Below are 23,375 nucleotides of genomic sequence, written 5' to 3'. Positions count from 1 at the left end.
GATGCTTGGCTTCTCATGGTTTATTGGAGTTATTCAAATGGAGCGGGCCAGGAAGCAAAGGAATAGGAAGGGGGCCCCCCCAACTCCTCAGTCCTCCCCCTCACATCCATCCCCTTTACCTGGGAGGAGGAGAAGGGACCTGTACTTCTTTTTCTTAAAAAATATATATATATATATAGATAGATAGATAGATAGATTTATCGTCTTCTCAGCACCTTGCCCTACCATTCTCTGGGCCTTAGCCCCTCAAGGAGCCCAGATTTCCAGCCCATGGCCACACTAGAGGGCAGATGGGGAACAGTTCAAGGGATAGGAATGGGGCTGCTGTAGGATCCTCTGATCCTGGGGAGGAGGCCAAAGTCCTGCCCAGAGCCACACAAGGTTCAGCTGGCAGCATTCCTGGGAAGAGCCTGCTGGTCCCAGTGTGCCAAGAACTTAGGGTGAGGGACCCAGGGTCCTCAGTGGAGAATGTCCTGGGGGTGGAGGTGGGAGCTGGCAGCCAGTCAGGGCCAGGAGGCAGTGTCCAGGGGTGGGGCCAGCCAGGGTGGAGGCTCAGGGGCACTGGGGAGGCCACAGCATCACAGAGCCCCGTGCTGGGCCTGGTAGCGGGACAGCACCGCCCGGTAGTGGGAGAGCTCCTGCCGAACCGCTACCACCTCCTGTCTGAGCAGGGCATTCTCCTTCTCCAGGAAGGCAGCCCGCACGGAGATCTGGTTCTCCTTCAGCCGCCGGGCATCCCGAGAGCGCTTGGCTGCCTCATTGTTCTTGTATCGACGGCTCCAGTACTTCTCATCCTGGGGGGGAGGAGGGGCAGGCAGGGTTTGGGGCTCAGGGCAGGAGGAACCAGCCTCTGGCTCCATCAGTCTGTGTGTCCCAACCATCCTTCTGCATGACTGCCAATGAGAGCCTTTAACCCAAAGTGGTGATCAGCCCCTTAAAGAAGGGCTGGCCCTCAAATGGGGAGAGGGAGGCCTGAAAAAGAGTTCCCTGAAGGAAAAGGCCCGAGGTCAACGACCACTGTCAGTGGAGTGGGCTGTTTCCCTACTGCTGCTGTCCAGCGTCCTGCCAATGGGGCTGTACTGGCCTCGTTGGCTTCCTTTTACAAACTAGGAACCTGAGTCTCACGGGAGCTGGCCCGATGCCCACGGAGCTCCTAACTAGCTGGCTTCCCTAGTGCCGGCCCCCAGGCTGGCTCCCCTGGGCACAGCTCACCTTCTGCTCCTCGGGCACCTGCATCTTTCGAGCCTTCTTCATGATGGGCTGGGGCTTCAGCTCCTCCTCGGAGAAGCGGTGCTTCCGGGGGTCAAAGGTGTCCTGGCCTGGGACGCTGGACAGGGCCAGGTCAGCAGGATCGGGCTCAAAGGTCATCAGCACCTCCACAGACTCGGGGTCCACCGGACTGGGGGTGTCCCGGGAGGCCGGGCCTGGGGGAGAGCGGGGGGGCTGACGTGGGGCCTCCTCCCTCCCCCGGCCTCCATCCATCCATCCATCCATCCAGGTGGGCATGGTCTCCCCCAGGGGCCTGACGTCACCCTGGGGTCATCCTGTGCATTCATCCCCCAGTCTCACTCCTCATGGGCCCACCTCCCCCAACCGAACAGGGCACGGTCAGCGCGGGGAAGCTCTTCCGGCAGTCCAGCCACGACCTCTCCTGCTGTTCCCTCAAACCCCCTCGAGGGGCCTGGGGAGACATCGGAGCTAGAGGCCCTCCCCAGTACGGAGAGCGAGGGGCATGCGCACGAGCCTCCCCTCCGCCTGCTGGGGCCAACCGAGGACACGGCGGCGGGGGCGGGGGCGGAGTCACGTGTCCAGAACTCCTCCGCTCCCGCCTCCGCCGCACGTGACCGCGCGCCGCTCCGGGCTGCCCGCCCTGGGGAATGGGGAGGGGCTCACGTGGGCCCTGAGTGTGAGGCTGCAGCCCCGGGCGGGGCCCGGCCAGGGAGGACGCAGGCGGCTTGACAGGCCGAAGCGCTCCAGTTCCCAGCAGCCCCCGCGGTAGAAGCTCGGGCTGAGAGCGAGCGGCCCGTCTCAGGGGCTGCTGGGAGCTGTAGTCCAAACATCGCCCGGCCCAGATCTCGGAAGAAGGGGTGGCAGGTCCGGCCGTCCCCTTGGGCATCTCGCCCTCCCCGGGGCCCCGAACTCTCCTTTCCTCTTCCTCCCACTGCCCCCCTACACCGGCGCACCTGCGCGCTGGGAGCCCGAGCCACCTGCGCCTGGGGCTCTAAGTCCCAGTACGTGTCCCCCCGGGGACAGCCGTGGAGAGGCTGGCGTGGGCGTGGGCACGGGAGAGGAAGAGCTGGACGGGGCCGGGGACGAGGAGCCCGAGGAGCAGGACGGGGCGGCGGCGTTGGGGGCGGGGGCTGCGCGGGGCGCCGGCGGCCCGGGGTCCGGGGGGCTGGGCGGCAGCCCGTGCTCCAGCAGGAAGGCGTCCAGGTCCACGTCGTCCACGTCGCCGAAGGGCAGAGGCCGCTCCCACAGCAACGAGGCCAGCAGGGCTCCGGGGCCTGGGCCGGAGCGAGGCCGGCCCGAGACCCCCAGAAGGCCGCCCACCTCCTCGCTGCCGCCGGCAGCCGCCTTGCGCTCCTTCTCCTTCAGGAGACCTGGCGGAGAGACGGACAAGACGGGGCGGACGGGGACGGGGCCCACGGGCAGCGGGGCACACGCAGAGCGAGTCACACGCAGGACGGGGCCCACGGGCAGCGGGGCACACGCAGACACAGCGGGGCACAAGCCGAGAGGGGCAGCGAGGTGCAGAGAGAGACCCGCAGGTGGAGGCACGCGGGGCGGGCGGCAGCGGGGGCACCAGGGGAGCCCAAGGCAGGGGGTGCAGAGAGGACGCGGCAGCGCCCGCGGGAGGGGGAAACGGGAGTGCGGGGCGGGGCGAGCCAGGGGGGCAGGGGCAGGTGGAGGGTGGCACCGAGGGGCCGGGCAGGAGGAAGGACAGGCGGGCGAGGAGCCATGCGGAGACGCGGGAGAGCCCGAGAGGGAGCGGGGCAGGGGGACACGGGGAGAGGAGCGAGAGCAGGGTCAGCGGCTGCGGAGCCGGGCTCCTCCGGGCCCCCCGCCCCCAGCCCGGGGCTCCTCGGCCGCAGAAGGGGCAGGGCTCCGCCCCGGCTCGGGCCCGCGGCCCCACGTGACCCCGGGAGGCCCCGCCCCGGCCCGTGTCCGAGCCTTGTGAGCTCCCGACCCCCGCCCGCCCAGAGCCGCCGGGGTCCCGGGGGAGGAGGGGACGCCTGGGTCCCGCCGCGGGACACTCACAGCTGGCCGGCGGCTCCTTGGTCTTCCCGGGCCCCTGCAGGAGGCTTCGCAGGCCGTGCAGCGCCGCGCCTCCCGCCGGGCCGCCCAGCAGCTGGGGCGCCGGGGACCTGTCGCTCGAGGGCCTCGCCATCCCCCGGGGGCTGGGGGCCGTCACCGGCTCATGGGCGACGAGGCTGCACCTTCGGAAACTCCGGGCTAGCGGGTGCCGCGGCGCCCCGGGACAGAGACCCCGGCCAGCCCCGGCTCGCCAGCGCGTGGGAGCCAGGCGTCCGTGGCGAGCCCGCGGACCCCCGAGCGGGCCGGGCGAGCGCCTGTCTGCAAGGGGCCCCGGCGAGGCCAGGGGCCGGCGGGCGAGCGGGCAGCGGCGGGCGCCCTGTGCTTTAAAGTCCGCGAGCGCGAGCTCGTGCACATCGGCGGCGCTTGGCAAGCCTGCACGGGGGAGGCGTGTGTGTGTATGTGTGTCTGTCGGAGTGTGCGACGGGGCTGGGAGGCTGGCCGAGAAGCAGGCGGAGCCAAAGGCGCTGCAAAGTTCTTTGGATGCACAAGAACAAAAAAAAAAAAAAACAGGCTGGGGGAGGGAGCGGGGTGTGGATTGGTGCAGGCCCCACGGAGGCCTCTCCGCCCGCCCCAGGCCCGCAAGCCCCTCCTTCTCCCGGTCTGGCCGCGCCTCGTGCCTTGTGGCCCCTCCTCCCCTTCCGCCCGCCCAGTCTTCACAAGCTCTATATTCGCCGACCAATCAGGGTATGGCTGGGGAAATGAGCGACCAATAGGGATGATCCTGCCCAGAACTTGTTCCCTGGCTCACCTTCACCCCTCCCATCCCCCCACGAGCGCATGGCGGGGAGGGAGTGGGGCGGGGCCCTGACCTAGATTCTTCCAATGAGCATTGGCGCGGTGACCCAAATGGAGATGATGGGGCGGGGCGGGAGGTGGGGGGGGGGAGCACGTGGCCCCGCGCGTGCCATCCGCCGAATCCTGTGGACCGGAGGGGGGTTGCTACCCCGGAGGGAGAAGCGGGGGAGTTGTTAAAGGGGCCTCTGCTCAGGCGGAGTCACTGAGCCCCAAAACCTTTGGGTTCGGGAAAAGGTTGCGTCATCCTCCCTCGGCCATTCAGTAGATGTTCCAATGTAACCCCCTCCCCCAATCCCTTGGATTCAGCTTCTCCAAACTACACAAGAAGGGTGTTCTGTCTCTTTAATAGATTTAGCTGGGGGGAAAGGGAATCACAAGCAGGTCCTCTTCTCAACGGGCACCGTCCACTGAAAGAAAAGAGGGGTGGGGGAGGAGGTAAGGTCGGGGCAGGATGGGCCCTACCACTGAAACCAGAGGGGGAATTGGCTTGTACCACAGGCCTGGGGTGGATTGGGCAGGGAACTAGCCTTGGTCCCTGGGGTGCACGGCATATTGTATATTACCTTAGGGAAGTGAGACCTCACCACCTCGAGGGATGCCAGCAGGGATGGGGGTGATCGTAAGTGGACTGTACCAAGTGTCTCTGGAGGGCCAACGTCGGGAGCGAGCTGCTGATAGCCCCTGCGCTCCCGTGGGGGGGGTTGGGGGGTGGGCAAACCTTCCTAGGACGTCCTGGTTCTAAGGGACAGGTCTAGGGTCTGGCACCTAGATGCCAGAATTCCCCGGCCCAGACCCCGGGCTGATCCCAGAGTAGTTGGGAGAGGGCAGGACTACAAATCCCAGTAGGCTTCGCGGCCGGTGGTTAGCCCGCTCTCTATGTTCTGGCCCCGGGTTCTCCTGGGATCTGTAGTTTTCGGCGCGCTCTCTTGCCCTGAGATTGGGATCAACTCGGGGACTCCGGCTCCTGGGTCCGGGCATACCGTGCAGTCGGTAGTTGGGGCCCCGGCAGCGCCTCTCCGGGTGTCGCGGGTCCCGGTTGCCTCGGAGGGCGCGATGGGCCAGGGGCTGCAGGGGCCTCCCGTTGCCGCTGAGGCTCTGGAAGATCTGCGACGGCGGGTTCTGGCTCAGGAGCCGCAAAGAGTGCATCTGGGGCAGGGGACCAAAGAGAGCTCAGGGGCTGCGGCGTGCTTAGAGACGAGGGAAACTGAGGCCGGGGGAAGACAGGGACGTGCCCCTATCGGGCCAGGTGGCAGAGCGGGGCGTAGCCTGGCAGGATGGCGCACCCCCTCCTTCCCATCCCCCCCTCCATCCACTCAAACTCCCTGACTGGGGAGGAGGGAGCCACCTGCAGGGAGGTGACGTTGAGGGCTCTGTCGATGAGAATCCAGGTGACCGTCTCGGAGCAGGGCGGGGTGCTCAGCGATCCCTGGTATGTGATAAAGCCGAAGGATTCAGGGAACAGCTGCTCCAGGCTTAGGTCCTGCACGAAGTAGGCATCGTCTGCCAGAGAGACCCCCGTGTGAGAGAGGGAACCCAGCTGGCCTGGCCTCCGCGCAGGAGGAACCCAGGAGTCCCTCCCCATCCGAGACACAGACCGCTGGAAACCCGACACTCACTTTTGTAGGATATCCGGGTGATGGTATCTCTATTAAGGAGGCGGCTCAGGAAGGGATTGGAGTTGGCAGCGACCTGGGGTGGGATGCCAAGGACAAGAAGGACCCTAAGAAGGAGGCTGGCTATGGAGGCCAAGCCCAGCTGCCTAGCAGGAATGTCATGGGGCCTCTGGTGAGAAGAGCAAAGGTTCTGCTTTTAACCGATGCCCAGAGCCCAGGAATAAGCTTCAAGGCCCTGGGGGGCCCCCAGCTCTGCCACTTACTCCCTGGGGGGCCCACCCCAAGTCTCTCCCCCTCAGGGCTCCAGTGTCTGAGTGTATAACAAGGTCCTCCAAGGTCCTTTCCAGCTCTGAACTCTAATTCTAATCTACACCTGGACAAGACCCCAAGGGATCATCTAGCTTGGACTCCCCCCTTATGGGAGCCTCCTCAGGGGCAGGGGCGCTGACCTTGGGACAGGTCTCTGAGAGGAGGGTTTCCTTTACAGCAGGACTAAATCTGCCTGTCCGTAGCTTTCCATATGTTTGCTAGGTAACATTCCTTCAGATACTCCCCCCACCCTACTCTTCCTTGGGTTAAACATCCCCAGTTCTTCAAAGGAGACCTAAAATCCTGGGCACTGAGTTGGGGACCGGTGAGGAAGACCAGGCCTCTGAGTATGGGGGAGCCTGGTGAGGGGGGAGGCAAGGGTCTCTGAGTTGGGGGGGATGTTGGGGGGAGGAGGCCAGGGCCTCTGAGTGGGGAGGGCCTGGTAAGGGAGGAGGCCAGGGGTTCTGAGTGGGGGTGGGGGGTGGGAGAGGAGGCCAGGGCCTCTGAGTGGGGGGGTTTGGGGGCAGGAGGCCAGGGCCTCTGAGTGAGGGGGGTTGGGGGAGGAGGCAAGGGTCTCTGAGTGGGGGGGAGGACCTGGTGAAGGAGGAGGCCAGGGATTTTGAGTGGGGTGGGGTTGGGGGGAAGAGGCCAGGGCCTCTGAGTAGGGGGGTTGGGGGAGGAGGCAAGGGATTCTGAGTGGGGGGGAGGACCTGGTGAAGGAGGAAGCCAGGGTCTCTGAGTGGGGGACAGGTGAGGGAGACCAGACCTCTAAGTGGGGGGGAGGGCCTGGTAAGGGAGGAGGCCAGGGATTCTGAGTGGGGGGGGTTGGGGGAGGAGGCCAGGGCCTCTGAGTGGGGAGGGCCTGGTGAGTGAGGAGGCCAGGGCCTCTGGCTGGGTGCTGGGCAATGACCGGACAGAGAAGGACAGTAGCTGTCTAACACTTCAGACAAAATGGATTCACAAAGGAGTGATGTCCACATTACAGACACAAGGCTTCTTGATCTGATGGAGGGATCCTCAGCAGAAACCAACCCCTCTTCACTAGCCCATTCTGTTTCCTAAATCAAGTCCATCCTCCCCTGCCCGGATCATAATAAGGCTCCTATTAACCATGACAGCTAACAGTTATCTAGTACTAGATATCAAGTGCTGCCAGGCACTTTACAGTTATTCTCTCATTTGTTCCTGGGAGGGAGATGCTCCTATTCCCATTTTACTGAAGAGAATACTGAGGCAAACAGAGGTTATGTGACTGGCCCAGGGTCACCCAGCTAGGAAGGGTCTGAGGATGAGTATGAAGTCAGGTCTTCCGGGCCCCAAGCCTAGCATTCTATTATCCACCAGGGCACCTTGGACCTTGCCAGTGAAGGCGCTCCAGGCTTTCCTTGGATAACCCTGGTCTACCCTTTCTGTGCTTGAGTCCAACTGGATGGCTCTCTGCCCTGGCCACTTTAACCTCTGGTTCTTTGCTCAGAGCCTTCTCAGTACTAATGTACCCTGTCCCTTCCTCCATATCCCTCCCTGAGTTCACTCTGCCTGTGAACCACCCCCCCCAGGACCTCCCCGCTCTGCCCCCTTTCTCTTTTTTGCCTTCTTTAAAGAGACCAGGTGGTGATTGAGCTGCAGGGGGTCCCACACTGCTAAAAACACAGGTCTGAACATGCTCTAGTCTTGTGCCTAATTTTAGATCCCATATCCTCGATTGAAAGCTGTCTGAGGGCAAGTACTCTCTTCAAATCCTATTTCCTGCTATTGCTAAGTCCAGAGCCCTGCACACCCTTCGACTTTTATTGCTGTTTGTTTGATGAAGGGCTCCTCCAAAGTACTCCAAGGTGCATTTAAATCCAAGACCCAGGACTCTAGACCAGGTGAGGCCTGTTCAGAGAAGGGCTATGGCACTTGACCTTGGCCTTGGCCAGAAGGCATCCGGGACACCTCTCCAGAGAAGTCCCTGGAGTTAGCTTTCTTTGGTATGGGAAAAGGGGATGTCTCAGAGGGGAGCCAAGAATCCCGTACTCAAGTGTCCCCTTAAGAACATTGCCATCCACATGGCCCCATGGAGCCCCTTCCCTGCATGCATCCAACATCTCTTCTCTACAGTCCTCGATCCCAGGGACCCAGGTGCCCCCTCCTCAGATACCCAGACATTTCCTCCTTTAGGCCCCTTGAGAGTTAGGCATCCTTTCCCCCAGCCTCTCAGATATCCTCTCCTCACAATCTATACCCCTGCTCCTGCCATCTTGGATGCCCAGGTATTTAAACTCACATTCACAAAAAGTGCCAAGACAGCCAGTCCATTGGGACCCCTGGAGGCTGCACTTAGATTCCCATAGAGTTCTTGGTTAAAGTGGATTAGCTGCACCTGTATGGAGGGGAGGAATGAGGGCACAGACAGACAAGGAGAAGAGTCAATGTCAGGAGCAGAGAGACTCCAGGTCCAGGGATGGGGTCAGAAAAGGCTAAAGATTGGGATTATGAGTCTGTGAAGGAGGTCAGGGTGACCAGTGGCATCCAAGGCCAAATGATGGCCAAGCCCATGGTGGGCACAAACAGGGAACCATCACCTCTGCTGAGAAACTCTCATGATTGATCTGGTGCTCCGAACCAGCCCCGTCTCGGGCCCCAAAGAGGAGACGAAGTTCGCTGAGTCTGTGGCTGTAGAGGAGGGGCCCCCCAGACACATTCACCACAGGCCTTGGGGCTGGCAGAAAGGAGACATGTCGTCCAGTGTTGTATAGAGTCCCTCGAAGCTAAGATGGAGAGATAGAGCTGGTTAGAGAGGAGGACACCAGAGGCGGGGAACTCCACCCCGGTACCTCCTCGGACCTGTTTAAGTCTTCTACAGGGTATAGAGAGGGAAATCAGACACAGATTGGTTTCCCTGCTTGGAAGCCTCTCCAGGGGCAAACTATGGAATTGAGGCAGTGATCTCCCTGGCTGGGGCCAGGTAACCCTGAGCAAGCTTCTGCTTCCTTCCAGGTCATATGCCTCATCCGTAATAGGGGCCCTGCCTTAGCTCCGGATCCTGCGCCCCCTAGCCTTGCTGCCTTGCTTCGGGTCTTCCACTTTCTGGCCCCAGTCTCCTTTCCCCTCCCCAGCAGTTCAGATCCAGGCTGCACTCGCTCCTCGGCTCCAGGAGGCCCTTTCCAAGCCAGGGCAGGTTCTACCTGCAGAAGGCCAGTCCTGACCGCCCCTCCCGGGTCCTGGGGGTCTTGGGGCCCAGCAGCCAGCTGAAAAAGATCACTCTTAGAGCCCACCGCATCCAAACCCGATAAAGAAGAGCGCTGGGCGCCGGGAGCACTCGGGTCCTTGAATGGGCGGGGCTACGGAGGGACAACTAGGTCCCAGAGCAGCAAGGGCCGGGCCCCCTTACCTTCTCTCCGCCGGTGCTGAGCCGCAGCGGAGGAAGGAAGGGGTCGTAGAGCACCCTCTTCAGCTCCACATCTACAGGGCTCTGGCGCTTCCCCACGGCACACAGACTCCAGGCTGCGTTCACCAGGCCCCAGAAGGGCGGCCCTGGGGGGGGGGGGGGGGGGGAGGTGGAGGCAGGAGAAGTGACAGTCAACTACCAAGGGAAGGGTGGTTTCACCTGGATGCCCGAGGGCAAAGGGATGCCTGGTTCTTTGAAGGGCTAGCGACTAGGGGAAAGAGACACCTGGGTTCGTGTTACTGTCAGGAGCTGAAGGAGGGGGCCCCTGGGTTCCTGAGGATTTGTCAAGCCCCTTACTCCCCCAAATTTGCCCTTCTCGTCCCGCCCTGAGCCATGTAGCAATAAAACTGCAACTCCCAGCAGGTATCGCGGAAGCTAGCGCGTCTCTCAGCTGCTCCTCTGCCCCAGTGCCTCATGGGGGTTGTAGTTTCGTTGGCCTTACGGTCAAGACCGGGCAGAGCGTTGGGAGGGTCTTGTGACCGCAGGGGGCCGAGGGGGAGGGGTGGAGATCTGGGTCCCCGGGAATGGAGCTGGCTCGACGCCCGCCCCCGCGCTTGGCTTCCACTCTCGCCCACTCACTACTTCAGATGAGCATCTCTAATGGCTCTTTGGCCTTCGCCAGGGGAGCTGGGGGAGGGGACACAGGGGTCCCAGAGGGGCAAGGGGATTGCGGGAGGGATCGGGGGCAGGACAGGCCAGGGTCTGCGGAGTAGAGGGGACGTCTACGTCCCCCCCGGAGAGGAAGGGGTCTGGGAAAGGGGATGCTGGGGTCCCTGGGGAAGGGGCGTGGAGGGGGGAGGCTAGGGGAGGAGCGGACTAGGTTTCTATGAGAAAGGCGTTCAGAGTGGTTGTTGGGGTCCTGGATGGGGTGGGGAAGGGGTGGTCTGGGTCTGGGCTCTTGTGATGTCCGAGGATGCCTTGGGATCCTGCAGTTGGGGGTGGGGGACGCTGGGGTCCCACACTGGGTGCACCTGGGACGAAGCTTCCCTGGAGATTATCTTTGTAGGTCCACCAGTCCTCGGGGGCAGGCGCCGGACCGATGTGAGCTGGGAGAGGGGTGGGCGGTGGGCCGAATGAGTGCTCATCGGGTCCCCCTCTCTTCCCCAGCGTCCCCCCGGGTCCCTGGGCGTCAGAGGGGCTTTCCTGTTCTCTCCCTCTGAAAGGTCTCTTAGTCTGCTCTCTCGGAGAGAAATTCCTCCAGGCTTTCGGAAGTAGCCTTCCCCCCACCCTCCACCCCCACCCCCAGACGTGTGTCTCCCCCTGGTACTCTCTGAGTTCTTTCTCTCTAAGTCTCTGAGAGGTCTCTGAGTTGTCTCAGAAATTCTTTCTGCAGGGTATCTGTGAGGTGTCTTTCTCATGGAACTCTCCATCTCCCTCCCAGAGAGGAGAGAAGCCCCCCTCCCCCCCCCACTTACTGCCTTACCCTGTCCCAGAACTCTTACCTGCAGCCCCCAAGGCAGCCCCAAGGAGCAGGGCCCGGGGAGGACTGAGGCTCGCTGGTCCCCCCATCTCTCAGGCTCCAATGTGCAGGCAGCGATGCCTTCAGGGGTCTCTGTCTTTCTCAACCCTTGGATCCTCTTCCTCTTTCACTCTTCTGTCTCTATCTCCCTATCTATCAATGGGAGTCTGGTGTCTCTTCTCCTGTCTGTATCTAGCTATCTCTGTCTCTCTCCTGCTTTTCAATGGGAAATAATCTCCTCCCTCCTCCTCTGTCTAGAGGCCTGTAATCTCCAAATATCAGAATAGTGGAAGGGGCTCTTACTCAGGGTTCTCCTCCCCTGCTCTGAACCAGTCCTTCTAGCCTCCCCTACCTTTTCCCTGTCTCTTCCCTTTCAGCCGCTCTCTCTCCCTGGTCTTTTTCTCCCTGTCTCTGTTTTTCGTTTCTGTCTTTTATCTCCCTTTCTCTGTAACTCCCTTCCCCTTCTCTCTCTTCTTTCTTTTTCCCTCCGTCTGTCTCTCTCTGTCTCACACCTTCCTCCCTTCTTTCCTGTCTCTGTATCTGTTCCCCTTCCTCAGTCCATTCCTTCTTTTTTAAACCTCAAATTCTCACCCCTCTCTTTCTCTTTCTTTTCTCTCCTCTCTCCCTGTCTGTTTCTTTTTCTGTATCTCTCTCCTCCCTCCCTCTCTTCCTCCTTCTCCTCTCTCTCCCTCTCAGTATCTTTCCCCCTTTTACCTTCACCACTACTACCACCCTCTTCTGCTTTACCCCTATCCTCTTCCCTCCCCTCTCTAGGTCTCTCCCCACCTTTTATTTTTCTCTCCCTCTCTCTACCTTCATCTCTAAATCCTACCTTCCCCACCTTCTCTCTCGATTCACTCTCCCTCTCCTTCCCCCTCCCCTCTCTCTGCCCCCTCCCTTTTTCCCCTGCTTCTCTCTCCCTCCCCCTCCCTCTCCTCTCTCTTTGCCCCTCCTCTCCCCTTCTTCTCTCTACAATTTCTTGCTTCTCCCTCCCTTCCCCCTTCTTTCTATGTGTCTCTCTTGGTTTTGGGGGTGGGGGCTTGCAATCGGGGGGAAAATAATTGGTGAGAGGTGGATCCCCTGTTCAGGCTTCACTGGGGGGGGGTGAAGGGGGGGAGGAGTGGTCCATACACCTGGGGCCCCATCCTGGCAGCTCCCATTCTCTGCAGGAGGAAAGGGCGAGGGGGAGGGGGAGCCTTAAGGTGGATCGGGAAGAATTCTTATCTTTCCTGGGCCTGGCTCTTGCCCTCCTCCCACCTGCCTCCCCACCCCCCCAAAACCTCATGATCTCAGGTAGCATCAGGCCAGCCCCTTAACCAACTCTTTCCCCTCCTCACTCCATCCTGCGCCTAGGGCTGCCTTAATGGAGCTTGGGGATCCTCATGGGGAAAGTCTGGCTGTAGTAAGCAGGATTAACCACCAGAGGGAGACAGAAACCATGAAAAGAGAAGTAGGTAAGCCACGGGAAATGCCCGATCTCTTAAGGCCAGAGAGCTAATGGCCGAGACAGAAAACAGAGACTGCAAGCTTGGGGTGCCTAAAGCAGCAAGCGGGAGAAAAGCGATAGATGTATAGCGACAGCCAAAGACAGCAAGAGACAAGGAGAGTGAGAGACACTGAGAGAGATAGGAGACACCAATCAATTAGCATTAATTAGGCACCTACAATGTGCCAGGCACTGTGTTAAGCTCTGGGGATACAAAGAGGCAAAAGATCATCCGTGCCATTAAGAAGCTTACAAGCCAATGAGGGAGACAGCATGCCAGAACATAGAGACAAAACCAGCTATATACAGGACAAATGGGAGATCGTTACCGGGGGAGGGCACTGGAATGAAGAGGGGCTGGGAAAAGCTTCCTGTAAAAAGTGAGGTTTTAGTGGGGACTTAAAGGAAGCCAGAGAGTTCCAGGAACAGGGGACAGCCAATGCCCAGAGCTGAGAAATGGAGGGTCTTGTCCTAGGAACAGAAGGGATCAAAGGGTACATATTGGGGAACAAGCTATAAGAAGACTGGAAAGGTAGGAGGGGGCTGGGTTAGGAAGGGCTTTGAAGACCAAGAAGAGAATTTTGTATTCATTCCTGGAGGCCCCATTAAGCTACTGGAGTTTACTGAGTAAGAGGGGGGCGAGATTTCAGACCTGCATTTTAGGAAAATCTCTACTAAATGAATGGAGAATGAATCAATGAGGAGGACTTGAGGCATGCAACACCCCCCTGTTCCCACCCCCAGCAGGTTATTTCAACGGTCCTGGCCATGAGGTGATGAAGTCCTGCACTAGAGTGCTGAAGGAATATAAAAGCATTTATTACTTACTATGTGCAAAGCACTGCGCTGCATATGTGCTGGGAAAACAGAGAAGCAGACAGTACCTGCCTTTAAGGAGTTTACATTCTAAGTATAAAGGAAGTTTCAGTTGTTAGTTAGATGAAAAGTCTTCACATGGGGTCTTTTGGGTTCAGTAGCAAAGCAGATGGTCTTGTATCTTCTTTCAGGTTGTTTTCACCGGTGAAATCCTTTCTGTTTCTGGTGTTGAATGATTTTTGGTGCCAAGACCTTGGGTGGTGAGCAAAGTAGCCTCGGATGCTGCCCCCAGAGAAACCATAGCTTAGTCACTTGCCACTGGGGTCATGGCTGGGGGATGGGCTGGAAGGAAGACTGGAGCTGCTGCTCTCAGGGATTTGGGTTTTCTTCCCCAGTCCTATCATTTAGCCTTGCCCATGGCAAGGAACGTGGGCCCCTTCTCCAGTGACAGATGCGAGGTTGGGGAGCTGCTGGTTTGAAGGACACTGGTACTCTACTCTCACCATTTCAAGGTTCTAGGCTGTCTCCACTGGGGTCTGAATGGAGATGGTGGTCACAGTGATGATCGTGATGGCACTGGCCACCTCCTGACTCCCTTAGGAGCTCACTGCTTCAGCGAGGTTGGCTCGCCTGCCTTGTCTGAGCAAAGGGAGGTGTCTGGGAAGTAAGGGGACTGGGGCCTCCAGACAGAGGGGCAGGGAGAGATTGGGTCTGAAAGTCTGCAGGGAAAGTGGGGGAAAGGTACAGAGAGAAGGGGGGGGGAGGGGGCGAAACTGGAGAGCAGAGAGGCCCGTGCTGGGCTCCAGCTGTCAATTTCATGGTCATCAGTCTCGGGCACTGGGAACAAGGTTGGGGTCATGGAGAAACACATGTACGAGTCCTTCTTTCCCTTGGCAGGCAGGTTACTTCCATCCCGACTCCACCCCCACTCCCCCAGGCCTCCTACCCAGCTCCCAGCAGCCATCCTGGCCCAGGGGAGGAGATGGGAGTCAAAATCTTTTGGCCTGGAGTACCACCCTGATCACCAGCCTCGGGGGAGATAAAGGCATCTGAATCTCCAGCCACTGATAGGACCCTGAATTTCTTCTTCTCTGTCCCTCTCCCAATTGCTCCCAGCCCCACCCCCAAACAAGACCTGCATCTGGGAGCAGACAAACAAGAAAGGAAACAGACTCTTGGGCTGCATTAAAAGGGGAAGAGCTAACAGGAGTTGGGGAGGTGATCGTCTGACTGTCCCCTCCCTTGGTCAGACCAAAGCTATGTGCTGAGTTTAGTTTTGGACCAATGGTGAAAGGATATTGAAAAAGCAGAATGTTCAGCTTGGGGAGATCAGCGCCAGGAAGGGTCTAGTATTCCAGGTATACATTAGCATCTGTTGGAAGAAGCAGGGATTGGAGAAGAAATTGGCTCTCCGGAGAGATAATTATCTGTGCTGTTTGACCCCCAGAGGGCAGAACCTGGAACCCAGGAGGGAAAGAAGCCTAGAATCCAACTTGGGCTGGAGAGCTGGAGGACTTTCCTAGGTGAAGGGTGGGGCTCTCTTTCCATCTCCAATTAAAGTAATTGCAAGGATTTAAGTGAAAGGTTGTTCACCGCCTGAAGGTGAACTGTGTGAAGGAATGGTTTCTTCCTGAGATGTCAACTTCTCTTTAATTGGATCTAGAAGGGAAGGGCCTGATTGTCTAACCAGGCCTCTGGGAGCTTTAAATAGCACAGGAATTTTCACAGTTGAATCAGTCAGCAGCCAAGTAATCAAAAGACTCAGGAGTACCTAGGGAGGCTAGGCCCTGGCACCTGTACCGCAGGGAAGGTAAAGGGGTGTAGTAAGCTACTACTCCCCACCCATGATCGTATTATTGAAGAGACCGAGCTGCCAAGAGAGAGCTACAGACCAGATACAGAAAGACAGACAGTCACCTGAGAGAGGAAGCAGATTTAAGGAGTGTGACCTCTTGTACCAGAGGGGAACACTTCCTCTGGACTCAAGGAGGGAATTTCACTAACCAGGAGTTGTGAGTTTACCTTTGGCCAGATGTATTTTCTGTAATCAGAGCCCACTTTTCCACAGGCCTATATATATCTGTGGTAGTGTGCCCCCCCCCGATAATCAGTAGGGATATTTTGGACTTATTGTTATCATACCTTCTTAGTAATACCTAAAAACTCATTGAGGCTACAAGCTGATTGAAATGGGAAACACCCTGGTGGGGGCTCACAGAAACTCTAAACTGTCCTGGTTACCCAGTGAAAGCTGAGGAGGAGTAGTTGACCCCTGGAGACCCTGCCAGCTAATCTCAATGGAGAGGGGGATGATAAGAAAGCAAGGAGGGTTGCCCCAAAGTGTAACGGACTGTTTGGGTGTAGCGTGTTTCCTTTCCTGGGAAGTCTTCCAACAGAGACTAGACAGACCATCTGTCAGGTATGTTGTATGGAGAATTCTGGGCTTGAGGCCTCTGGTGTTTCTTTTAACTTCAAGAGTCTGAGAATTTGACCAGGACAAAGTCTAGGAATCATTCCCTGCTCCTTCAGTAAATAGTACAATCAGCCAGTCACTAAGCATTCATTGATTAAGCACCTACTGTATACCAGGTACTGGAGATACAAAAAGAGGTCAAAGACTGCCCCTGTCCTCAAGGAATTTACAAGCTCTTGGGGGAGATGCAAACAAATATATACAAAACACACAAGATGAAGGATAAATAGGCGATAATTAACCGAGGGAAAGACTGGGATTAAGGGCTGAGGAAGGCTTCCCTAGAAGGTGGGATTTTAGCTGGGACTTAAAGGAAGCCAGGGAGGTCAGTTGTCGGAGCAGAGGAGGGAGAGCGTTCCAGGCATGAAGGACACCCAATGCCCAGGGCTGAGATGGAATGGCTCATTTGTGGAACAGCCAGGAGGCTGGGTGTCACCAGATTCAAGAGTATGTGCTGAGGAGGGGGGTGTGAGATGACCGGGGAGATAGGAAGGGGGCAGCTTAAGAAGGACTTTGAATACCAGAAGGAGAATTTTGTATTTGCTCATGGACATAATAGAAGCCAGCTGGAGCGTATTGAATAGGGGGGGGTTGATGTAGTCTGGCCTGCACTTCAGGAGCATCCCTTTGGTGGCTAAATGGAGCATGGCTTGGAGGGGGAGAGATGTGAGCAGGCAGACGCCTCCCCCTCAGTCCAGGCATGAGGTGATGAGGGTCGTCACCAGGTAGGGTCAGAGGGGAGAAGATGTGTTTGGGAGCTGATACCAAGGTGACATCAACAAGTCTTGGCAACAGGCTGAATATGGGAGGTGAGGGAGATAATGAATTCAGGGTGACTCCAAAGTTGTGAACCTGGGGGACTGGGAGGTTGGTGGTGCCTTCCGAAGTAATAGGGAAGGTCGGGAGGGTTTGAGGGGGAAAGATATTGAATTCTATTTTGGACATGTTGAGTTTAAGATGTTCACTGTATCTCCAGTTGGAGATGGGAGACAGGAGGTCAATAGAGAAGTTGGGACAGGTAGCTTTGAGTATCCTCAGCATAGAGGTGGCAATTAAATCCATGGGAGCTGAGGAGATCCCCAATCAAAGTAGGATAGGGAGAGAAGAGGACCCAGTACAAGAGGTCATGACCTGGAGGAAGATCCAGCAAAGGAGGCAGAAGAGGAGTGGTCAGAGAAATGGGAGGAGAACCAGGAGAGAGTCAAGAAAACCTAGAGATAAGTGGCTCTCACCGAACACAAAGCCTCTATCACCTCGACGGAACAGCCTGCACAAGGTATATGTCTCCTTCCTAAAAGATCATTTTACGGAGAACTCACACAAGCTAGCAGCTTACATGGAGGTCAGAAGAAGTAGTATGCTCTTACCGTCTCTCTGAAGAACTTTGGAAAGGATTTGTGACATAGCAACCTGCCAGGCCTGTACCTAAGAAGGCACTGGGTTCAATAAGTGAAGCAGAATTGCAGGAGCTCCAAAGAAACGGGAGATGCTCAAATTTAGATACATCTCCACTGCAAATATTTTATGGACTATTTGTGGCCAACCTAGGCTGGAGCCTTCCCAGCTCTCATTGGTCTGATCAGTCAGTCAGACACACTGGACCTTGACCCTGACATAGTGACGTCGAGCACCAAGGACAGCTATAAGAGCAGTGTCTAGGGCAGGACAGTTGGGTCAGTACTTGGCAGAGGGCCTGGGTCTCCTCTTTCCCAGCAGAGGTAGAAAGAGCAGTGTCTGATTCTTCTCTCCCCTCTCCCTTCAGTGCTTGGTACTGGAACTGAGCTTCCAGTCTCTTTGTCCTTATTCTGTCCCCTCACAATGCCTAAAATTGCCTCCTCTCTCAATAAGAAATGTATTAGGTACCTGTAATGTGTCTGGGCTGGGAGCTGGAGCTAAACAGAAAAGTAAGCCCTCCTTGCCTTCAAGGAGCTTATATTCTACTAAGAGGAAATGCCAAGTTTACTCAAAAGTAGATAAATACTTATTTTAAAATACTCAGTGACTGGGGGTGAGGGGAGAAAGAACGAATACCTGGAGGAATCAGGAAGGGTCTCCTGAAGTAGGTGAGCCTTGAGCAGAGCTGGAGGTTTCTAGGGGCAGAAAAGAGCAGGGAGAGAGCATGGCAGGCATTGAGGGATGACAGCTCGTTTCTCTGAATGATGGAATGATTCATAAAGGGAATAATAAATAGGCCAGATGGGCTGGATTTATAAGTGGAAGTCAGCTTCTGAAAGGCTTTGATGCCAAAGTAAGTGCTCGCAATTCAAAGAAAGACAAAAACAGTGGGAAAGAGGACATGCCAACATCTATATGCAATCAAGCTGAATATGGGACAAACTGGAAATAACCAACAGAGAGAACACTAGATTTAAGGAGATGGGGAAAGGCTTCCTGTTGCAGCTGGGATGTTGGCTGGAACTTGAAGGCTGCTGAGATGAGGAGAGGGTGCATTCCAGGGCTCGGAGACAGCCAGGGCAAATGCCCAGAGTCAAGTAATAGAACAGACAAAGGCCAGTGTCCCTGGATCACAGAGTACGACTGGAGCAGCGTAAGAAGAGTGGAAGGATTTTGGGCGCGGCTTCTGAGGAGCAGATTTTGCATTTGATCCAGGTGATAAAAAGCTACTAGAGTTTATTGAATAGATTGAGGGGAGAAGTGACATGTTCAGTCCTGTGCTTTAGGAAAATCACTTTGGAGGCTGAATGGAGTGGAGTGGGGGGAGACTTGAGGCAGAGGCACCATCACTCTATTGCAATAGTCAAGGTGATATGGGCCTGCACCAGGGTGGTGGTTCTGCTGGAGGAAGAGTGTGATGAAGGTAAAATTTACAGGCTTTTGGCAACAAATTGAATTTGGGAAGTGAGGGGGAGAGAAAGAGAAGCAGAAGAGAAAATTTATCATCGTAGAGTAGAGCAAAGGAGGAAAAAGCAGAGAATAATGTCAAGGGACTATTTGATAAAGAGGAGGAAAAAAAAAAGTCCTGGCGAATGGCCTTCACTTGCTTAATAAAATAAGAGGGAAGAGGGGCTCAAGGAGAGAGAGCCATGGGAGGCTTGAGGAGACAAGAGGTTGGGAACAGCCCCTGTGGGGAATGATGGATACTCTTCAGGGAGGAATACAAAGGTTGCCCTGCTATGGTGAGAGCCCAATTAAAACAGAATATCATAAAATGTAGACAGGACTGTAGACATGACTTTCATGGCTTGGTCCAGCTCCAGCAGCTTTTGTGGGAGTCTGGGAGTGAGGTGATGAGGGTGATACAACAGAACGGGGGCAGGGGAGGTGTCAGAGGAGATAAGGGCACGTGGTGGTGCCCTCTACAGCAACGGGGGAGTTAAGAAAGGGGAATGAGATGATGATCTCAATTTGGGACATGATGGATGGAGAGATGTTGGTGTTCCTGATCAAGGATATAGAACAGTTGTGGGTGACAGGGAGACCATCCTGTGTGTGCCTAAAGTGGAGGGAAGGTGTGAGGCATGGAGACTGGGGAAACTAAGGAAATGGTAGGCCTGTGGGTTGGAGACACACCAGCATAAAGAACCTCGACCTTCCTCTTCTGTGTCCTTTACGTTTCCATCTCTGGTCCAGGGTTCCTTCCTCTGTGATCAGTTTAAGGAAGTGGAGAAGAGAAGGCCCAGAGGGGACATAATTACTGTCTTCGACTGTTTGAGAGTCTGTCATCTGGAAGAAAGATCAGACTGTGTCTGCTTGACTTCCCAGGGTTGCTCTAAGAGCTATGGAAGGAAATTGCAAAGAGGTCTGTTGAGTCCAGGAGCTGGCAGGAAACACTGACTAACAGTTGGAGCTGAAAGAGGCATCCTCAAGAGATGATGGGCTCCCACTCCATTCAGGTCCTTCAGGACAAGCTGGAGGGATTCTTGTCAAGGTTACCTGGGAGTAACCTTGATTTGGAGATGGTGTGCAGTGTTTTGGGGAGTGGGTGAGATGTCTCTGTCTCAGGATACTGGAACTCCCAGGAATCTTTGTGTCTGGCCAAAAGCCTCTCTCTCCTCTCCTGGGCCCCATCTCTAACTCATGCTTTCTTTCTGCCTCTCCCATTCTTTCTTCCTTTCTGCCTCCACCTCCTTCTCCCCATCCTCCTTCACTCACTCCCTCCTGAGTTGTCTTTGATGGGGTCTCCCCTCTATCTTGAGATCTTTTCCTGACCATTGCTTCTTCCTTCAAGGTTTCTCTCTATAGGGCAGCTAGGTGGTGCAGTTGATAGAGCACCAGTGCAGGAATCAGGAGGACCTGAGTTCACATCTCACCTCAGACACTTGACACTCACTAGCTGTGTGACCTTGGGCAAGTCACTTAATCCCAACTGCTTCATCCTGGGTCATCTCCAGTCATCTCCAGATCAGTCATCCTGATGAACATCTGGTCACTGGATTCAGATGGCTCTGGAGGAGAGGTGAGGCTGGTGACCTGCACAGCCCTCCCTCACTCAAAAACAAAGTCAAGTGCAAATCGTGTCATTATTTCTCTGAAGGCATGGTCTTCTTTGGCAACAAAGGACAAACACATCCTATATAGATAGCTAGTCTCATCTCAATTATCATCCCCTCTTTCTCAAACAGTGTCTAATCTTTTCCCCCCTCTCAGTTTGCCCTTCCCTCCTTGCCAGATGATTTTCGGATTTGCAGTTTCCAACTTTTGTGCTGGTCTAAATATTGGCTTTCTAACAATCAACTTCCTTTCTCCACTTTGGGTACCTTTGACTCTTATTAAGCTTGGGTCCTAGTTCTGATTCAAATATTCCAGGTTTGTTCTCCAGAGGGACAGGAGTCCTTCCCTGAGAAAAAATCCTTACTTAGGTCTATGGTTCCATTCTGAGGTAATATTACTTTGTGGTGGAAGGAGGCATATTAACACCTGTATCTATTCTTGGCACTTCAAATAGTTTTTTCTTCCAAGATAATTCTAATAATTTGTCTACGTCTACTTTCATTATACAATGTCATTTTAACTACGTAGCATACTCTTCTATTCTCCAAGGTTTATCAGGTTCCAAATACTTTGTGAAAACTGGTATCTCACTAGGAATTTTAGAAGGATCTGCAATGTTAGGAAACTTACAAGAAATAGATGAGGTTTTATTTTTAGCCTCTTATCACTTGGAGAATACCTAACATGATTCATGCTATCATGATTCCTTAGATCATGGGGCACTCCCCTAACTAAGTACTGTTGGTGGGGCTCAATCAGCATCTCTAAGCCCTAGCATTCTAGGGATACAGCATCTTTACTATTCTAATTGGCCTCTAAACTAATTAAGGTAAGTCAATAGTTACTGATGCTTAAGTATTCAAACAATCAAAAATTGTATTAAAGAAGCTGGTCTAACTTGTAAAGGAAAGTTGCAGGTATTTTCATTGGACTCTGAGGGGTTTCTCCCTCTCCAGTCATAGGAGGCAATACAGAGCAAGGTAGACAAACCTCTGAGAGGTTTTCACCTTTCAAGCTGTAAGTACCAGTAAGGGGCAAAGAAGTTTAACTTTTCCCTTGCTCCATCAGCTCTTCAGGCATCAAGGGATTCTCCTTTCCTCCAATCAGTACTTTCAAACAGCAGAGCTTTCCTCCAGTCAGATCAGTTCCCACAAACATCTACTTTCCTCTTTTCTTCTGCTTCCTTCTTCTCTGACTTCTTTTTCTTTTTTTGTCGTCTTATATTAAATTTTAAAATAATATTTTATTTTTTACATATAATGCAAGATAATTTTTAATATTCACCTTTTAAAAATATTCACTTTTTACCTCCTGCCAGAGACTGGCTGCTCCAAAGATGGGGATGAGGGTGGGAGGGGAGTCCTACTATTGGTGCCATGTGAAATGAGACCCTGCCTCCAAGCTCATCTTTTCCATTCTAAGTGGTAAAAAGTAGAGTCTTCAATCTGGCCTGGAAGGAGAAGCCACAGGGATCTGGGGATTTGGGAATCCAGGACTGATGTTAGAAGGTATGGAAACACAGCTGGGCTTTGGGCTTGAATTGATGGGATGCATACTTTGTAATAACAGATAGCATTTCTATAACTAGCTATACAGGTAAGCAAGAGTCTTTACAACATTTTATCCTCACAACCCCTCCAGAAAATAGGTGCTATTATATCTCTATTTTACAGATGAAGAAACTGGAGCGCATGGCTGTTAAGTGATATGCCTAGGACCACACAGCTAGTATGTTCTGAGACTGGTTTTGAACTCAGGACTTGGTGACTATTCACCTAACTGCCTTACCAAACTACTGAGCTAAATTGTAGGCTTAATCCTTCTGACCTCCGAAGGAAGGAAAGAAGGAAGGGAGGAAGGGAGGAAGGAAGGAAGGAAGGAAGGAAGGAAGGAAGGAAGGAAGGAAGGGAGGAAGGAAGGAAGGAAGGAAGGAAGGAAGGAAGGAAGGAAGGAAGGAAGGAAGGAAGGAAGGAAGGGAGAAGAACACTGGAGGGGTGGGATGCATGGCTTAAAGTTTTGACATTAGGAGGGGAATTAAGGCTGACTGGCCTGGGCCCCTCCAACAACTGAAAAGTTCTTACCAATGAGAATGGTTGTGGGATAGAGGGGGAGGTTTGCAGGGGATATTCAGGGCTAAGAAGGCCCCAGGGAGAGTCAGATATTCCAGGGTGAGGAGACAAAGCTAGTAAGCATCTTCCTGACTCCAGGCTCAGAGCTCTGGGCACTGAGACATTAGCTGCCAGCTTTCCTACTTTACAGGTTGCAGACCCCAGGAACAACTCACCAATGGGAGAGTCGGGGGGGACCTTTGTAGAGGCTATTCTAAGAAAATATAACCACAGATCTAGCCAATTACTCAAGAAATATTGATTATGCACCTAGTACAACCTGCTGTTCAGGCATCCCTGAATGGATGGGGACCCCCTCTGTTTACGGTTCTTTGCCACTACAAATAGAGCTACTATAAATATTATTTTCCTTATGAGTCCTTTCCCTCTGACTTTGGTCTCCTTGGGGAATAACCTAGTCGTGGTATTTCTGTGTCAGAGGACATACATAGTTTAATAAATTCTTTGTCATAGCTTGAAACTGCCTTCACTGGGTTTTCTCACATCAACACCCAAATGTGCAGTATTACAATATTAATGATTTACCATTGGATTAATATATTGTGTTTAATCCAATACCATAGCAACAGATGTGAATTAGAATCATAAAAACAGAACCAACTTTTCCATGTGTCAACATATGGCAAATAATTATTGATAGAGCAGCATTTAAAACATGGTTAGAGACAGAAAGCAATAAGACAGTGATAAAATAACAAAATTTTCATAGGAGCGTCAAGTAGAGAATGAAATCTAACTAGTCTCGGTATGCTTTTGACACTTCTAGAATATTAAAAAAAACAAAACAAAAACAAACTCTATTAAAAATAACCAGGGATTCTCTGAAATATTCCCTGAGAAACAATTCTAGGATATAAGCGAGAAAGAACAAAATTATCCAGCCTCTAAAGAAGAATCTGCCCACTATGGGAGAAAGAAAATGCAGAACAAAATTTGATTTATAGAATTGGAAAGTAAAGTCCTCTTCTGAGGCGCCAAAGGAAAATAACAGAAACTCTGAAAGACCAAAAACAAGCCAACAGGATTCACAACCATCCTCTTGGACAGGTGATTTAGAAGAGTCAGTTTGTGCCAAATTGTATCTGTGGTATTCTACCC

General features: G+C 54.4%; 2 protein-coding genes and 1 long non-coding RNA gene across 6 annotated transcripts; 1 reads left to right on the top strand and 2 right to left on the bottom strand.

Annotated features, from left to right (window-relative positions):
• Positions 1–5: 5 nt before the first annotated feature.
• Positions 6–4,039, bottom strand: DBP (D-box binding PAR bZIP transcription factor). 3 transcript variants are annotated; one of them, XM_072607443.1, is made up of 4 exons: positions 3,259–4,039; positions 2,184–2,600; positions 1,213–1,424; positions 6–794 (listed from the first exon to the last, which is right to left on the bottom strand). In XM_072607443.1, the coding sequence occupies exons 1-4, from the start codon at positions 3,386–3,388 to the stop codon at positions 579–581; spliced, it is 975 nt and encodes a 324-aa protein (XP_072463544.1). In that variant the 5' UTR covers positions 3,389–4,039; the 3' UTR covers positions 6–578. The 3 variants fall into 3 exon arrangements, with proteins under 3 accessions (XP_072463544.1, XP_072463545.1, XP_072463546.1); XM_072607445.1 differs by lacking the exon at positions 6–794 and adding an exon at positions 801–987; XM_072607444.1 differs by lacking the exons at positions 2,184–2,600; positions 3,259–4,039 and adding an exon at positions 1,585–2,177.
• A 399-nt stretch (positions 4,040–4,438) lies between these two features.
• Positions 4,439–11,781, bottom strand: CA11 (carbonic anhydrase 11). Of its 2 annotated transcripts, XM_072607437.1 has the most exons (9): positions 10,905–11,781; positions 10,434–10,508; positions 9,406–9,548; positions 8,597–8,782; positions 8,299–8,394; positions 5,727–5,799; positions 5,456–5,610; positions 5,091–5,256; positions 4,439–4,517 (listed from the first exon to the last, which is right to left on the bottom strand). In XM_072607437.1, exons 1-9 carry the CDS (start codon positions 10,969–10,971, stop codon positions 4,501–4,503), a joined length of 978 nt encoding a protein of 325 aa, XP_072463538.1. In that variant the 5' UTR covers positions 10,972–11,781; the 3' UTR covers positions 4,439–4,500. The 2 variants fall into 2 exon arrangements, with proteins under 2 accessions (XP_072463538.1, XP_072463537.1); XM_072607436.1 differs by having other exon boundaries at positions 4,439–5,256.
• LOC140503456 (uncharacterized) lies at positions 6,814–9,756 on the top strand. Its single transcript, XR_011966794.1, has 2 exons — positions 6,814–7,900; positions 9,012–9,756. It is a non-coding gene; the product is annotated as an uncharacterized lncRNA (long non-coding RNA).
• Positions 11,782–23,375: the final 11,594 nt, after the last annotated feature.

The sequence above is a fragment of the Notamacropus eugenii genome, chromosome 5 (genome assembly GCF_028372415.1).
Source record: "Notamacropus eugenii isolate mMacEug1 chromosome 5, mMacEug1.pri_v2, whole genome shotgun sequence".
NCBI lineage: Eukaryota > Metazoa > Chordata > Mammalia > Diprotodontia > Macropodidae > Notamacropus > Notamacropus eugenii.
This window is presented reverse-complemented; position numbering and strand designations above follow the sequence as displayed.

What these genes read in the sequence shown, in the direction of transcription:
- CA11 (XM_072607436.1), bottom strand. Translation starts at nt 10,971, where the DNA reads ATGGGGGGACCAGCGAGCCTCAGTCCTCCCCGGGCCCTGCTCCTTGGG. An exon ending in TCAGCACCGGCGGAGAGAAG is followed by an intron (nt 8,783 to 9,405) that starts GTAAGGGGGCCC and finishes TCTCCATCTTAG; the next exon opens with CTTCGAGGGACTCTATACAA. An exon ending in TCTTGGCACTTTTTGTGAAT is followed by an intron (nt 5,800 to 8,298) that starts GTGAGTTTAAAT and finishes ATCCCACCCCAG; the next exon opens with GTCGCTGCCAACTCCAATCC.
- DBP (XM_072607443.1), bottom strand. Translation starts at nt 3,388, where the DNA reads ATGGCGAGGCCCTCGAGCGACAGGTCCCCGGCGCCCCAGCTGCTGGGC. An exon ending in CTCGGGCTCCCAGCGCGCAG is followed by an intron (nt 1,425 to 2,183) that starts GTGCGCCGGTGT and finishes GCTCTCCCCCAG; the next exon opens with GCCCGGCCTCCCGGGACACC. An exon ending in AGGTGCCCGAGGAGCAGAAG is followed by an intron (nt 795 to 1,212) that starts GTGAGCTGTGCC and finishes CCTCCCCCCCAG; the next exon opens with GATGAGAAGTACTGGAGCCG.